General features: G+C 48.7%; 1 protein-coding gene across 5 annotated transcripts in view; it reads left to right on the plus strand.

Moving 5' to 3' along the window:
* Positions 1 to 12,629, plus strand: part of DAGLA (diacylglycerol lipase alpha) — a 70,717-nt gene extending 58,088 nt beyond the window's left edge. For 4 of the 5 annotated variants that reach the window (XM_057410638.1, XM_057410633.1, XM_057410634.1 and 1 more), the window contains 8 exons: positions 135 to 215; positions 2,324 to 2,466; positions 4,091 to 4,159; positions 5,162 to 5,234; positions 6,977 to 7,173; positions 7,650 to 7,779; positions 8,230 to 8,411; positions 10,522 to 12,629. In XM_057410638.1, the coding sequence (XP_057266621.1) occupies positions 135 to 215; positions 2,324 to 2,466; positions 4,091 to 4,159; positions 5,162 to 5,234; positions 6,977 to 7,173; positions 7,650 to 7,779; positions 8,230 to 8,411; positions 10,522 to 11,449 (1,803 nt within the window). In that variant the 3' untranslated portion in view covers positions 11,450 to 12,629. The remainder of the gene's footprint in view (positions 1 to 134; positions 216 to 2,323; positions 2,467 to 4,090; positions 4,160 to 5,161; positions 5,235 to 6,976; positions 7,174 to 7,649; positions 7,780 to 8,229; positions 8,412 to 10,521) is intronic. The other variant, XR_008972311.1, reaches the window with a different exon arrangement.
* Positions 12,630 to 16,295: the final 3,666 nt, after the last annotated feature.

The following is a 16,295-nucleotide window of genomic DNA, read 5'->3' on the forward strand; positions in this document are numbered from 1 at the left end:
CTCAAGCCTGACACATGCTGTGTGGCATTCTGGAGCTTATCCAGCCTTCGGGGCAGCGTAGTGTCTGCTAAATGTTCAGATTGGGAGCTGATATGTGACCATTTACATTCTGTTCTGCTTTCATGTTTCCTCAGGGAATGGTGCTATCTGCTGAGTACATCAAGAAGAAACTGGAACAAGAGATGGTGCTTTCTCAAGCTTTTGGAAGAGACTTAGTGAGTATTAGTTTTCCCTTATCCTTGTGGGCTATACAGAAGCGATTTCCCTAAAACACTGGTTTTAGGGAAACCTCAGTGTCCCTGAATGTTGTTCTGATTTCCCAAATCTTTCCAACCCTCTGGATTGCCACACAGGGAGCTCATTCAGTATTCCCCCAAGGCTTTTTTATTGTGAAACCATCAACTCTACAAAGCTCCTGATGATGGTTTTTGTTTTTCTCAGGCAAAGCTAAGGTCGGAAATCCCATTTGGTGGCAATGCAGGACAGGGAACACTAAAACCAAATCGACAGGAACTAAAATCTCATTTCTGTGGAGATTCTCTTTGGAGGTAGCAATGGGATGCTGCGCTGACTGCCTCTGTGTGCACATTTCTTGGGATAGACAGCTAGCAGAGGACCCAAGAGAGGTGTTAGGAAGCAGCTTCCCTTAGCGTATATGTCAGTAATAGCACAGCGTGTCCCTCTTTGGGAGGGAACTTCTGAACTGCCTGATTCCTTGATATCAGACAGCATTCTTCTTCCTATGCCCAAAGAGTGCTTGGCCTGAGCAGTTCCCATGGGGAAAATAGCAGTAGCTAAAGGAAGAATGAAAAGAGAGATAAAAGCCTCAATGGTTCCCCTAAACTTGAGTCAGAATCATAGAATCACAGCCTAGTTTGTGCTGGAAGGGAGCTTAAAGCCCATCCAGTTCCAACCCCTGCCACGGGCAGGGACACCTTCCACTAGAGCAGCTTGCTCCAAGCCCCTGTGTCCAACCTGGCCTTGAACACTGCCAGGGATGGGGCAGCCACAGCTTCTCTGGGCACCCTGTGCCAGCGCCTCAGACCCCTCACAGGGAAGAGCTTCTGCCTAAGAGCTCATCTCAGTCTCCCCTCTGGCAGGTTCAAGCCATTCCCCTTGGCCTGTCCCTACAGGCCCTTGTCCCAAGCCCCTCTCCAGGTTTTCTGCAGCCCCTTTAGGCACTGGAGCTGCTCTGAGGTCTCCCTGGAGCCTCCTCTAGGCTGAACAGGGCCAGTCGCATTCTGTTCAGTTTGAAGCTGGCTTTCTGTGTATTGGGTTCAACCTCTAACTGAGGAAATAGTGTAATGAGCTGGACCTGACCCACAAAGATGGAGAGAGTTTGATTAATATGGAGCAACCTTCTTGTGCGTGGAAAATTAAGAGTTGTCTGAAGCTGAACTGTGATCAATACCTGACAAAGTGCTGTGACCAGAACATTAATGCCATCCCAGGCCCTACCAAAGGTTCACCTACCCCAGTGCACTGTTTCTTAACAATAAACCAGCAGTGCCAGTTACCAGCAACAGATCTTCAGGGATAAAGTATAAGTGAGGTGTATAAAGTCTTAAATCTCCCCCAGCATTCACCTTACTGACTGTAACAGGCAGGGTGGTGGCTTGGAGGTGGCCTTGAGAAGGAAAATGGCACAAAGATAGATCCTTCTTGTGGGTTGGTCTTATGTTCTGTGTGTGCTTTGTAATCTAATGCAGGAAGTCCGTGTATTCCCAGGTGCTGGATAACAAAAACAGTATAAAACATTAAGGAATACTTCTGTCTCTTTGTTACTTGAGCAGTGTCCTGCTGTTGGGAGCATCTAGACTTAGAAGACTACTATCAAAGTGCTACTTGGATTCCTGCTATTCAGTGTTGGAATTCCTGAAAGCAAGTCATTTCTAGAACCTGGAGACCTCAGTCTGGGAGCCTGGAGTCAGATATCAGAAGGCTCATATCAAATCCTAAATAACTTGTGTACATTCCCTTTTTCTTACTTCCTTTTGTGTTTTATTGAAGACCCAGTAGGTCAAACACTGCCTGATAGAGATGTAGGAGAGAATAAACAAGAGGATGAAATCTAGCATCCCTTCAGCAACACTGCAGGGCAGGAGTGTGCCACTGTGACTTAGTCTAGGCAGTGTAAATCAGAACTCTGCTTCCATTTCATATCTAACATACCCTCACTAGTTCCTGTTGATGGAGGAGCTGGTGAGCTGGGGTATTCATGTATAGGAAAGACTTAGAGCAGGGGAAAAGGGACACATTTGGGGACTGTGGGCTTACCTTTTGCTCTGAGCTGAATTTCTTGTTTTATGGCTTTTGTTTCCAGGGGAGAGGAACAAAACACTATGGCCTGATCGTGGTTGGTCATTCCCTAGGGGCTGGCACAGCTGCCATCCTGTCCTTCCTCTTGCGTCCGCAGTACCCATCACTCAAGTGCTTTGCCTATTCTCCCCCAGGTGGGCTGCTGAGGTAGGTGTTGGGATGGACTGATGGGGGGGGGGTGGGGTGTGTAGTTGTAGCTGGATCAGATCCTGTTTGTGATGCTCTGAGGAGCAGTAGAAGACAAGTCTCTGCTCTGAGAAGCTTGCAGGAAAATGGAAAGGCTGAAAGCTCTTGGCAGCTTTTGCTCTGTGATACAGTTTAGGTTGTGATTGCATATGGCCAGTTTCCCAGGTATCCCAATTTAGGCCTTAGCTGTCTGTGGCTATAGCTCTGATTTCAGCCTGACTAGTGGAAAATGCTCACTGAGTGGACAAGGTGCACTTCCATAGAACCCCAGACTGGTTTGTGTTGGAAGGGACCTTAAAGCTCATCCAGTTCCAACCCTTGCTATGGGCAGGGACACCTTCCACTACACCAGATTGTTCAGTTTTCCTTATTCTCTGCACAGTGCCAGTGTCTCCTCTCCCCACCTGCTGTGAATAGATGTACAAGAAGGGAGATATCTGACCAAGTGTAGATTTCTACATGAGTTGATGTAGTTGTTTGAATTCCTTTTGCAGCTGACAATGAATTTGGCACTTCTGGAGGGTGATTTCTGTCATTCTAGAGTGAGTGCCTAGAATAGGTCAGATTCATGTGTTTCTTGGGTGCCTGTTTCTCTCCCTTTGCTGTAGGAGGGATCTAGGGTAGCTGCCATGGACATCTTTAAAGAGAAGCGTGGTGAATTCCTCCCACTGTAGACTGGGACAGACCAGCTGATCATGTTATTTATGTGGCAGCCAAACCAGACTATCCCACTTGGTCGCTGTGGAGTGACATAAAGTCTTTCCAGTTGTGGCAGACCTCATGGGGGCACTTAAAAGCAGCTATGGATTACCAGAAGCTTCTTGTGATAATTACTGCATCATGTTCCAGGAGCAGGCAAAGGGTTTTACTCCATCCTGCTAATGTATCTGGATACTGGCCTTGCTGTGACAGTTATCCCTGGTCTTCAGCTGCAGAGGAGTTGCTCTGTAGGATGTTTCTTGAGGGTTGATGGCTTTTTGCTCAGTTTCCACTCCTGACATCCCTCAGGCCAAGCTGTGCTGTGTTACCTCAACTGGTTCAGGGGTGCCTTTAACTGCCACACTTCTGTTGGGTTGTGATTCATGCCCAGGATCACCTCTAGGTCAGTGATGCAGCCTCTGCCTGTGGGAAGTGGTTTGGAGCATCTCTAAGAAGGTGGCTGATTGCACAACCAGCTCATAGAGTGGAAGGCTTAACTCCCTCTTACCTCAGTTCTCAGGTTGCTACAGAAGGTGGCCACCTTAGTTCTACAGCATCTTTGTAAAGTAGTTTCAGGAGGATGGGATATCTTCTTACTTTCTGCTGTCCTGGCCATTCCCAAACTTGGAGAATGACCGTGAAGCATCAAATTAAAGTACTTTTCCAAGTCTATTCAGAGCCATATGCGGAGTAATGTTACTTGGGACATGAGATGTGAATAATTCAGCTTTTCTTTACCAAGATGCAAGTCCCCAAAACCTTGAGCATCTTGGGGTTTATGGCTGTTCGGTAACTCGTCTGACGCCAGTGTCAAATTTGGGGATGAAGTGCAGTTTGCTGCTAGTGAAACACTCTTTGCTTCTTCTTGGTCCTGTTTCTCTTCCAGTGAGGATGCCATGGAGTATTCCAAAGAGTTTGTGACTGCAGTCGTGCTTGGCAAAGATCTAGTGCCCAGGCAAGTGGAGAAGCGTCTCGATGTCTTGATGAGTATCTGTTCTACACACAAGTCACCTCCTTCCTATCACAAACACCTCAGTCATATCTGTCTCTGCTTTCCTCATTCACCTCGTCCTTGTTACTTCTTCCTTGTCTTCTTGTATTGCTGCATCTTTCACCTGGACAGCCATATTGGTGTTTCACACAGCTTTTTATAGGCATATCCCTGGCCATCTCTCAGCTGCCTGTATGAAAGAAAAGGGTGAATATCCTGCCTCTAATTGCAGTATCTGACATGTCAATGCCATCTTGCCGTTGTTATCTTGGGACTTCTTTACACTCTGCTCTGAACTAAATGTCCTGTCATCTCATTTTGTACTGTCTGTCCCTGAGTACTTATCCCATATCACTTCACATCTCTGAATCAGATCCCTCATTTCATGTGTCTTGGCATCTCTCACCTCTCTCTCCTCCTGGGACATGTTCTGCTGAATGGGGCATTGGATTAGGAGCCAGACCAACTGAGTTTTCCTTTTGCTTCTGCCCCTGTTCTGTGACCTTGGATAAATGGTGACATTTGTCTGTACACATACAGAATTCAGTGGAGGAAAAGTACTCCACAGTATTGAATATGCCTTTGGGTAACCTGTATGACAAAGTCTTTTCCATCCTATAATTTAGTGGTGCCACATAACTCTGTGGGACCTTCACTTACCTGTTCTGTGTCATCCTATACTTGTCCTCGCTCACTTGTTCCTGTGATTGCATCATCTCCCTTATCTGTTCATTGACCTTTCTCATATCTCTGTTCACTGATCTCACTCTATTCCATTTTGTACTTCTTTATTGTCATGATGGTTTCCTGCAGCCTCTTAACCATGGTTACTGGTCCTGGCTGATGCCACAACCCTCCTCTGAAATGATCTGTGTTGTATTCTTGTAGTAGCTTTTGTAGCAGTTTCTTGTTCTGTGCTCTGTGTTCCTATAGTCCTGTTCCCTGACACATCTTCCTCTTTTCCAGAATTGGACTCTCTCAGCTGGAGGGATTTCGCCGGCAGCTTCTGGATGTTCTTCAGAGAAGTAACAAACCAAAGGTAAGAGTAAAGATCAGCAAACACCCAAAGTGTCTCTGGGCAGTGATGGTGAGCTCATAGTGTCACACAGCAATACTGCACGCTGCTTCTGCCCTCCAGCTCTCCTTAAGTCATAGAATCACTGAATCAACCAGGTTGGTAAAGCCCTTTAAGCTCATCCAGTCCAACCGTTCCCCAGCCCTGCCAAGGCCACCACTAACCCATGGCACTGAGGCCTCGTCTCCATGGTGTGTGAGCACCTGCAGGGCCGGTGCCTGCAGCCCTGCCCTGGGCAGCCTGTTCCAATGCCTGAGCACCCTCTGGGGCAGGAATTGTTCCTCAGCTCCATCTAAACCTGCCCTGGTGCAGCTTGAGGCCTTTGCTCTTGTCCCATCCCTTGTTCCTTGGGAGCAGAGCCCAGCCCCTCCTGGTTCCATCCTCCTGTCAGGCACTTGCAGGCAGCCATCAGGTCCCCCCTGAGCCTTTTCTTCTCCAAAAGCCCACTGTGACCACTACTTGCATGACCAGGGGAGTGATGATAAGAGCTTGAAGGCAGCTAGAAGGGTCAGGGCAAAGGGCTGTGCTTCATTTACAGGCTGCTTGATGACTGCTCCATGCATTTCAAGTTCACCATCACAGGTCTACGCTGAGCAGGATATTTTCTCCTCTAAGCCTGTTTTGAAGTCTGTGTTCCAACTGTAGCTGTTCTTGGCCAGTAACAAATGGTAACAGGCTAGGGAGTACAACAGTTGTCTGTGTGTAGACACTGCTGGTGCTGTTCTAGGATAAGCGGTCTGTTCATGTTTTGAAGATAGGATATGTGGGAAGTTGTTCCTCCCCAGCCTTCTTTATCATTAGGCTGAGGTGGAAAAAACCATAAGGCATTAAGATTACTAAAGGTAAAATATTATAGAAATGACCTGTAGAGGGAGGAAACCGAGTTGTATTTGTTTTTCATGTTAGTGTTCTATGGGGTTTGTGTTTTGGCTTTGGGGGTTATGGTGAATTTGGGGGGTTTTAGGATTTCTTTTAGTGCATAAAGGCCTAAACAGATTGTTTTGCCTGTGTTGGATAATCTATTGCTTATGTTTGTACATTAAACATTCAGATTCCTTCTACCGTGTCTAGCCTGGAAGATACCAAGTTATCAGTTGGTGGATATGTTGGTGCTTGCTCTAGATCCTTAACTCTGCAAAATCCTCCATCAAAACCAAGGAATTATAGAATCATGGAAGGGAGCTTAAAGCCCATCCATTTCCACCCCCTGCCATGGGCAGGGACATCTTCCACTGGAACAGGTTTCTCTCAGCCCCTGTGTCCAACCTGGCCTTGAGCACTGCCAGGGATGGGGCAGCCACAGCTTCTCTGGGCACCCTGTGCCAGCGCCTCAGCACCCTCCCAGGGAAGAGCTTCTGCCTAAGAGCTCATCTAAGTCTCCCCTTGGGCAGGTTCAAGCCATTCCCCTTGGCCTGTCCCTACAGGCCCTTGTCCGAAGCCCCTCTCCAGGTTTCCTGCAGCCCCTTTAGGTACTGGAAGGCTGAGATGTTGCCACTTCTAAAATTGGGAAAGGAAGAAACAGCTCTTCCAGGCAGGATTCTCTCTCTCTCTCTCTTGGTCTGTTATTTAAGCAATTGGGTGCAAGACCTGTTTTTTCTGCTATCAGGTATTCAGTTTAAACCTTCCAGTAGTGTCTTGAGATGACTCTGCTTTTCCGTGTTGCTTTTCTCACCTCAACGCTCTCCCTCGTTTCTCTTGTTGGACAGTGGCGCATCATTGTGGGGGCCACAAAGTGCATCCCCAAGACAGAGCTGCCTGAAGAGACAGAAGAGAACTCAGTCACGAGTAACCGCCTCTGGACCCACCCCAGTGACCTGACTATTGCCCTGTCTGCAAGCACACCCCTGTACCCACCAGGACGCATCATCCACGTGGTGCACAATCACCCTGCAGAGCAGTGCTGGTGAGTATCTGCAGAGCAGCACAACCAGTCCACAGTGGCGGTGGAAATTGCCCTTAGGGAAAGACTTCCCAAGACAGGAACCCATCTATGAAGGTGATTTTTTGCCCCCCCCCCCCCCACTGTCTTATAGCGACAGGGATTGTACTGCCAGAATAAAAAGATCATGGAATGGTTTGGGTTGGAAGGGACCTTAAAGCTCATCCAATTCCAACCCGCTGCCACGGGCAGGGACAGCTTCCACTAGAGCAGCTTGCTCCAAGCCCCGTCCAACCAAAGATGGTCATGTCACTGTTGGCTAGTGTAGTTTGGAACAATGGCAGTACCATGTGTACTTTAACATCTTCTCCCTCTGTTTCCCCTCCTGTTGCTTTCGTCTCTGCAACCTGCTGTTTCTTTTGCATGCCAAAATATTGGCCTGTTCTTTCATCCGCTGCTCTCTGCCTTTCCCTCTCTTTGCATCCCAACTCTTCTTCCAGTTGCTGTGAGCAAGAGGATCCCACTTACTTTGCCATCTGGGGTGACAATAAGGCGTTCAATGAAGTGATCATCTCGCCGGCGATGTTGCACGAACACCTCCCATATGTGGTCATGGAAGGGCTCAACAAGGTAATGCAAAGAATTAGGATCATAGAATCGTCAAGTCCAACTGTTCCCCAGCACTGCCAAGGCCACCACTGACCCATGTCACTAAGGGCCTGACGAGTGACTGAGCTGATGTATGATGGTTGTAGAGTGGGTCTCTGTCCCTAAGCTCTACAGTTCCCAGCCATGCAGCTCTACCATGGAGTTTTAGCCACGTCTCCTCTGCCCTGCTGATGTGAAGGTGCCTCCCCAGCACTGAATTCCCAGCAGGGCATTTGGGCAGGATAAAGTATATCAGAATGTATTGCTCTAACCCTTTATCTCAAGATCTCACCCTGTGCTTGCAGGGTAAGAAACAGGCTTTTACCTTGCAGGCCCTGGTAAGAAACAGAGGCAAATCCAGCTGTTTGAAAGCCCTGAGCTGAGAACAGTCTCCACTAAAGCACTGACTGTTCCTCTGCTTCCCTTGAATAGGTCCTGGAGAATTACAACAAGGGGAAAACAGCTTTACTTTCTGCAGCCAAAGTGATGGTGAGTCCTACAGAAGTGGATCTCACCCCAGAACTGATCTTCCAGAGTCAGCCCTTGCCCAGTGGCCCTTCAGTGCAGATCGGAACTGGAGCCGTAACAGCGGACAGAAGGAACAGCAGTACTAAGTAATGATCTCTTTGGTTTCTTGGAATGGTTGTTGGCTCTCTGTGGGCTTTCTTTCTCTTGGGGTATTGTGATTGATGCTTGTGGGAAGGGTGGATACAAGGGCTGCCTTTTGGGGGGCTTTGCTTAGCTTCATCTTGTCCTGTGTCATGTTGAGAGGGAGGAAATCCTTTGTGTGCTGCGAGGTGAGGAGAACCTGGAAGTGTGATGGGTGGAAGAAACTCCATCTTCATCCTTGTTGTGGCAAATGAGAGGTGGAGGAACATCTAGAAGATAGACAGGGGAAGAACTTGTTCTTGGTGGTGTGTGTGGTGTGTGAACAGCTTTCCTGTAGGAGCCAATGGCAGAGAGACTCCTTACAGACTTTCAGGTGATGTTTGAGGCATTGAAGGACCCCAAATCTGCAAGAAGCAAAGAAAATAAATGTAAAAATTTGGGCAAAGGCTTATTTCAAAGTTGCAACACAATTTCCATCGCTGAATTGCAAATTTGCAGACAAAACAGGGGAAGAAAGATAGTTCATAGTCACAGATAGGAAATGATGGTTGTGAGTCGATACAAAGACAACATTGTGGGTGGGAGAAGATTATGTCTTTGCAAGGGAATCACTTCTATGGAGATTGCAGGTAGAGACCCTAAGAAGCTCTGTGTGTGTGTGGGAAGAGGCAGGGTGAGATGGTCTGTACTGAGCATCCTTGAGATAACATGAGTGAAGTTTAAGCTTAGAAGGAACTAAAGGCAGCAAATAATATGAAAATGGTGAGGTTCTTGTCTCGGAGAGAGTGATAATGGCCAGAAACAGTGAAGGAGAGCTTAGAAGCAGAACTGCAGCTGAGATGAAACAGTAGGAGAAGGGATCAGCCTATGTTGTGAAGGCCACAGTAAGCCTGAGAAAATGAAGTAGGTCAAGCAGGGAGAGGAGCCGTGGTTTCTCTGCACACCCAAATAGCTGCTTCCCTTTGAGATGAGTGAAAACAGAAGGGAAATCCCGGGATCTGAAAGGGATGAGGGAGAGGGCAGAGAGGCTTCAGGGAGGTGCCAGAGTGGAAATGGTTGTAGGTCGGTTGTGTTTGATCCAAGGTTAGAACCGGTTTACTGCGTCACACTCCCTTCTCTGGGGTTCTGGAAACCTGTTCTTAGATGACTGTTGAAGCTAAAGGGATCAAATCTTGGTCTAACTTAAAAGCTTCTCCCTATCCATCAGGTCCTCCTGGCAGGTGCAGCAGTCCTCTGCCAAGCTCAGGCTCTTTTCCCAGGTATTCCTTCCTTTTCCCAGGAAGCTTGGAGCAAGCTGCTCTAGTGGAAGGTGTCCCTGCCCGTGGCAGGGGGTTGGAACTGGATGAGCTCTAAGGTCTCTCCCAACCCAAACTATCCTGTAATTCTATGATATTTCCTTAAGTTCTTGTCTTTAAGGGCTGTTGCTTTGGCTGCAGCTCATCTCAAGCTTTGTGTGTGCCTGGTGTGGGGAACTCCCTCCCTGTGTCTTTGACATGGTGTCTTTCTGGAGGAGCCCTGCCTGATCCTTTGAAGTCTTGGTGTAACTGGTGTCTTTCTAAAGATCTTCACTTGGCTTAAGCTGAAGAAGTTGCTTTTTTACCTGTCTTAAAGTCTGCCACCTGAAATGATAGCTGAATTGGGCATGGGTAATGCTCTAACAGCCTCCTGGCATTGGTGGTAGCAAAGCAGGGCCTGCCAGCATGGAGCAGGAGGGGAAGGCATGAGACTGGAATGGTTCTAGAGTGTGAGAAGAAAGAGTAATAGGTTAATTGTAGGCTGATCCTTCAACCTCTCGTGCCCCAGTCCTCTCTTAATACAGAGAGAGGGGTTTGCATGTGTGGAACCTAAGTGAAAACGGTGCTTGAGAGGGAACACTTTTGGCCAGGAGAGAAGGGAGAAGGGCAAGAACCTGAGTTTTCAGAAGGGAGAAACTGTACCTAATACTTTCAGGTGGGAGGATGGAGACATAAGAGGTTTCTTGCAGTTGTGGAGGGCTCTGGTTAGAGCAGCCAGGGTGTATGAGGACCTCTGTGCTTGGTTCCTGTGGCTGTTGTGGCCACTTGTGGTTGGTTCTCTGGTGTGATGCAACCTCACGTTGTCTGTTTCTCATTGCAGGAGCAAATCCCATTCTGAGATCAGCTTGGAAGGCTTCTATGAGACGAAGCCACTTTCCCCTGTGCAGAAAGACCCCGTGGAGCTGCTTCTCCTGGACACAAAGGAACGTCTGTCTGTGGAGCTGCAGGACCGCCGTGCCCCTCTTGCCACCATGGAGAGCCTCTCAGACAATGAATCCCTCTACAGCTTTGATTCCAGGCGCTCCTCTGGTTTCCGGAGCATCCGGGGCTCTCCCAGCCTCCATGCTGTCATGGAGAAGGATGAGACCCACTGCTTTTATATAGACCCTGTTATCCCTGAGGAAAACCCTTCCCTGAGCTCCCGGACAGAGCTGCTGGCTGCTGACAGCCTCTCCAAGCACTCCCAAGAGACTCAGCCCCCTGACAACGTGCTCAACAGTGGTGGCACTACCCCACAACGACGCTGCAGTGAGGAGGGAGCCAGCAGCGAGGGGGACCGTGTTTCCTTACCCCCTCGTGAGGAGCTGTCCCTCCAGAATGGACGTCTCACTGATGTTCCCAGTCCCCAAGTGCTGGAATTTGCTGAGTTCATAGACAGCCTCTTTAATTTGGATAGCAAAAGCAGCTCCTTCCAGGACATCTACTGCATGATGGTGTCAGACAGCTCCAGTGACTTTGCAGAGATGCCCAAATCTGTCAGTGATCAAGAGATCCTGTTGAGGGCACAATATGAACCCAACTTAGTCCCTAAGCCCCCGAGGTTGTTTGCAGGCTCAACAGATCCTTCGTCGGGCATCTCTGTGTCCCCCTCTTTCCCCCTTAGTTCATCTGGAGAACTCATGGACATCACTCCTACAGGTGTGAGCAGCCAGGAGTGCCTGGCCACTGAGAAAATCCGGACTTCCACCCCCTCTGGGCATGTAACCAGCCCTGCCAAGCAGGACGACCTCATGATTTCAGCCCTCTAGTTGCAGGGTAAAAGGGGTGCAGCTCTGAGAGCTGATCCCATAGGCTGAGTGCTGGGATAGTACTTGGAGGAGGAGGAGGAGGTGGTCATGGGGCAGTTCAGATCAGAGGAGACAGTTGGAAATGTTCCTTTCTGGGGGTGACACAGTGGTGGCACGTTGGTGTCTGGAGGATGGGCTGGGAGAAGCAGCTTTGCCTCACAGGGTCTGCTACAGGGCTTGAGCCTCTAAAGGTAGATGGAAGTTCCCTACCCCAGCCTGTCTCATGGCATTTCTGAGGCAGATTCCTTGCCTCAGGGCACCTGCTGAGTTTGGGAGTGACATATCCTGCTTCAGGGAATCCTCTGGGCTGAAGGGGTGGATTCTCTGAAGCTGAAGGATTGAATAGATTGAGAGAGCCAGGCCAGATCCCCGCCTTGGTACCATGTCAGTGGGTTTGGAAATGAATGGATTGAGACTTTGGGCCCTATTGCACTACCAGGTTGGATCTGGCCCAAGATCCAATCCATCCCACTTCCATAGGCATTGCTTTTGTAGGACACTCTCCTGTTCTAAAGCCATTGGGGCTATATTCTCCCCACATGCAGTCTCCCCTCCCCTGGCCAGGCACAGCAAGAACAGGGCTGGCACTGTGCTTTCTCTCCCCTGACTCCTTCTGTGTTCAGTGACCATCAGGCTGCTGCTGAGAGGGAAGGACACTGTTCTGAAGAGCCAAGCCCTCTGCACGTCCCTCCTTTGCCAGAAACAGTTCTGGATGTCACCACCATCACTTCTCAGCTCCCTGGACCACTCTGAGCTGGCCACATTCCTGCAGGCCTGACAGGATCCTCATCTTGGAGCTGCATGGATGGATCTACTTCAAATAACAACAGGCTTCTCAACACCCAGTGTTATGTGCCAGGCCCTTGTGGAGCCTGGGAGCCTCTGCTGGGTCCTCACACCACCCATATGCCATAATCACAGAGCAGTGCCAGCCTCTGTCATTGGGAGTTCAGGGGAAAGATGGACTTTTACAAGAGTATTGAAAAATTACAGGAGTATTGCAAAAATACTCTTTTTCAGTACAAAAATTACAAGAGGATTGAAATCTCTTGTATGTTTACAGAGCTGCTAAGCTTCTTGGAAGGTATTTATTAAGCAAACAGGGAGGCTTTCCCTCAGCTAAAAGCGTGTTCATCCTCTCCTTTCCTGTGCTGTTGCCTCTGGGATCCAAGGGGATAGAGGATGGGCAGGTAATGATTGCAAGTCCTCTGCTTTTCAAGTGGCTCAGAGCCTGGGGGGAAGCATTGTGCATCCCTCACCCACCCTCCCTTGGCTGCCTCTCCATTGCACACTGCAAAGCTTGACCAAGGTACCAGGAGAGCTCCCTGAGCACTGCTGTGCAGAGCCTCAGGGCCTCTAGGAGCCTCCAAGACCTTTCCAGGCAGGGACTTGCCAATGATGGGAGCAGGAGAGAAACTACCTATTGAGAGAGTTTAAACGTACTGTGACCTGTAAAAAGGCCTTTCGTTGGCACAAAACCTTCCTATTCAAGCTCTGCAGTCATCAATCAGTCTCACTGGAGCTCTGTCCTCCCTCACTGGAAGAGAAAGTCCCATTTTAACTTCCTTGTAATCACAGGGATGTTCATTGCTCTCCTTCCCCCTCCTTAGTCGTGATCTTTCCACTGTGGGAGGATGCTGTGCTTCCCAGGCTCATGGCAAGCCTCTGGGCTCCTGTTACCCCTATCCTGGTATCTCACAGCCTTTAGCTGTGGTCACTGAGTAGTCTCTTGACTACTCAGCCATGGGTCTGAGTCTTGTCTCTTGTCTGAGTAGTCTCTTGACTACTAGACATGGGTCAGGGCTGTTCTGTCCTGGACACCACACAAACAGAGTGGCATCAAATGCCATCGAGTCAGGACTGGAGCACTTTATTTCCATCAGTGCGCACTGGTTATAACCTCAAGTGCATGGAAATGAACTGGACTTTGTGTCCAAATCCCACAGTTTAGCCTGGGATACCGTGTTCCTGATCCTCACCCATTACAGGGCCTTCAGAAGCACAGGGGCTTTGTTCAGTGGGCAGTAAAATACTGTCCCTGGGGTTTAGGTCCCAAAGGTGACCTTTTCTCTACTGTCTTGAATTAGAAGTAAGAAACCCCTTTGAGTTTCAAGTAATTTCTAAGAGTAAAATGCTTTTAAAAGCAAAACCAAGTTACTTTTCCTCCTTGTAGATCCTTCAGGAAAGAGCAGTGGTGTTCCCTTTGCTGCGAGCTTGTTCAGGAGCTCCCCTAGAGCAGCTGTGTAAGTGCCATCACATCACCCACTCTTGCAGAGCACAGGGTAAGGCTGACTTGCTGCCCACACCCGAGGCACACTAAAAAGGTGGTGTCCAGGAAGACACACAATAAACTTGGGGTGGTTTTGAGGGGGAAAGGGGATATTGTAGCATCGGGAGGCTGAGGCTGGCAGGCTGGCTCTCCTCCTGATGCAGACTGCTCACCCACGTTGCTAAGAGGAGGGGAAAGGAGTTAATCTCTGCCTTTAATCATTGGCAGAAGATGGGTAGGAATCACTTAGCACTTAGGCAGAGCTTTATATCTGCAAAGCACTTTACAAATGCTAAGAAAGAATCATCTCTGGCCCTAGCAGTGAGGTGGTAGGAGATGGGTATCTCTGAGACTAGGTGGAACTACTGGTGCCCTACCAAGGATGGTGGGGAGATGCCTCAAGGTGAGGAAGGTGGATTATCTCCCTCTGGTGTTTCAGTGATGACCTGAGGATGGTTAATGGGTTATAATATTGCACTAGAAAGTCACTTCTGAGCTTAGGCATACATCCACAATGTCCTGGAAGACACAGTCCTTGTGTGTGACTCTTTCCTTCTCTGTGCCATTGGAACTGTGTCCCAAGGGAATGGGTTTACCTTGCCCTCACCAGCTGTAGCAGGAAACAGCCTGGCATGCTGCATTATTTGGCTTTGTGCTCTGTGGTTGTTAGGTTCCTACTGAAAAGCCTGAAAAACACCTAATGCTTGTGACCTGGCCTTGCCATAGATCAAGGCAGTAAAGGTGCAAAAGGGCCTTAGTTAAAGGTCTTGTATCACATTATGTGTAATTCCTGGCTTTCTTTGTTCTCTCTTGACAAACAGATCTGTTCCCAGTCACAAGTAAATCCATGTTCTTGGCATTATTTCTGCTTTAAATGGCTTTCTGTGTCTTCCTTCTTATCAGTCCTTTCCTCAAAGAGTATTTGACTGATCTCCTGTTTCATCCTGGAAGAGTGTATCTGGGGAGCTAAGCATGAAGCCTGTAGCTACCTCCTTTGCGCTGCACATGGTTGGCTGCTTCCTCTGCCCTTGGAAACATGAAGTATCCTCACGTTTCTTAATCTCTTGTCTTCTGGTTCCTACTCTTCAGCTTTGTGCCTTTGAATCTTTAGGTGTTCCCATGGAATTTCAATGGGATATTCCAGCCAGCAGTGCTGGGAGTGCTGTTGCTCGTGCCTGAAACCCCAGCTAAGCAGCAGCAGCTCCTCAGCTCCATGGCACATCCTTAAATGTCTTAAAATGCCCTCCAAGAGCTTTGTGGTACAGCTGAGGCCACAGCATTCCCGGAGAGCAGAGAGTGGACTTTATGCACCTTAAAGTGAAGCAAGGGCAACCTGCTTCACCAGCACAGCTTTGCTGGAGTCCAGCAGGGTTCTCTGTCCCTCCATGATCTCCTGCTGTAGCAGATTACATTCAAGTGGGTACCTGACACTTGCTGCTGCATCCTTCTTCATGATGCTCTCGACAGACTGTAGTGAAATGTAATCCTGAAGCCTTGAAGAGTTCAAGGGCAACGTGGGATGCTCTTGCCTAAGTGTGTGTGGAGCTCAGTCCCACAATTTAGCAGGGTCAGAGGCAATTCTTGTGTTCAAAGGCCAGGTTGGATGGGGCTTGGGAGCAAGCTGCTCTAGTGGAAGGTGTCCCTGCCCCTGGCATGGGGTTAGAACTGGATGAACATTAAGGTCCTTTCCAGCTCACATCAGTCTGGATTCTATGATTTCCATGGTTGACAGGAGTCTTTCTGTGTTTCCCTTTGCACTGACCGGGCTGGACCAATGCTTGGGGCTGGGTTCACTTTGTCCTTATGTGTGCCCATTGCTGGGATATTCTCTTCCTTTGGAGGATTCTGGCTTTGTAGGAAGGGTAGAGTAGCATTTGATTACCGTTATCTTAGATATAGTGGTTGCAGCTACCCTCTGCAGAGCACGTTAAGCCACACAGGTGAGTCATTTGCTTGTAAAGCGGTTTATAACTTATTAAATGTAACAGAAGTGCTGGCAGACACTTAAAATAACCTTTAGCTCTCAACCTAGCAGCTTTGCTGTGTGCTGAAAAGCTCCTTCAGCTTCCCTCCTATCTATAGCATCACATTTATTCCTTTCTGCTCAGACAACTGAAGTCTGAGATGGCTTTTGCTGACAATCCTTCCATGCTGTCAGTGTTCATCATTCCTTCTCTTTGGATTCACTCCACTAAAGCTGGGTTTTTGTGGAGTGCTGTTACTTCATTGTGCTGCTGCAAACAGACTCTCTCAGAGCTGCTCTGCACTTTAGGAAGCTTATAGACAATCTCTGACATCCTCTTTCTAGTTGGAATAGCTTTGGGTGAATGGGTTTTTCTGCCCTTTGAGGGTGCTGAGGCGCTGGCACAGGGTGCCCAGAGAAGCTGTGGCTGCCCCATCCCTGGCAGTGCTCAAGGGCAGGTTGGACACAGGGGCTTGGAGCAAGCTGCTCCAGTGGAAGGTGTCCCTGCCCGGGGCAGGGGTTGGAGCTGGATGAGCTTTAAGGTCTTTTCCAACACAAACTGCTCTGTGGTTCAT

This window comes from Pezoporus wallicus, unplaced genomic scaffold (assembly GCF_028554395.1).
Source record: "Pezoporus wallicus isolate ANWC-B61680 ecotype Strahan unplaced genomic scaffold, APGP_CSIRO_Pwel_v1 contig_8787, whole genome shotgun sequence".
NCBI lineage: Eukaryota > Metazoa > Chordata > Aves > Psittaciformes > Psittacidae > Pezoporus > Pezoporus wallicus.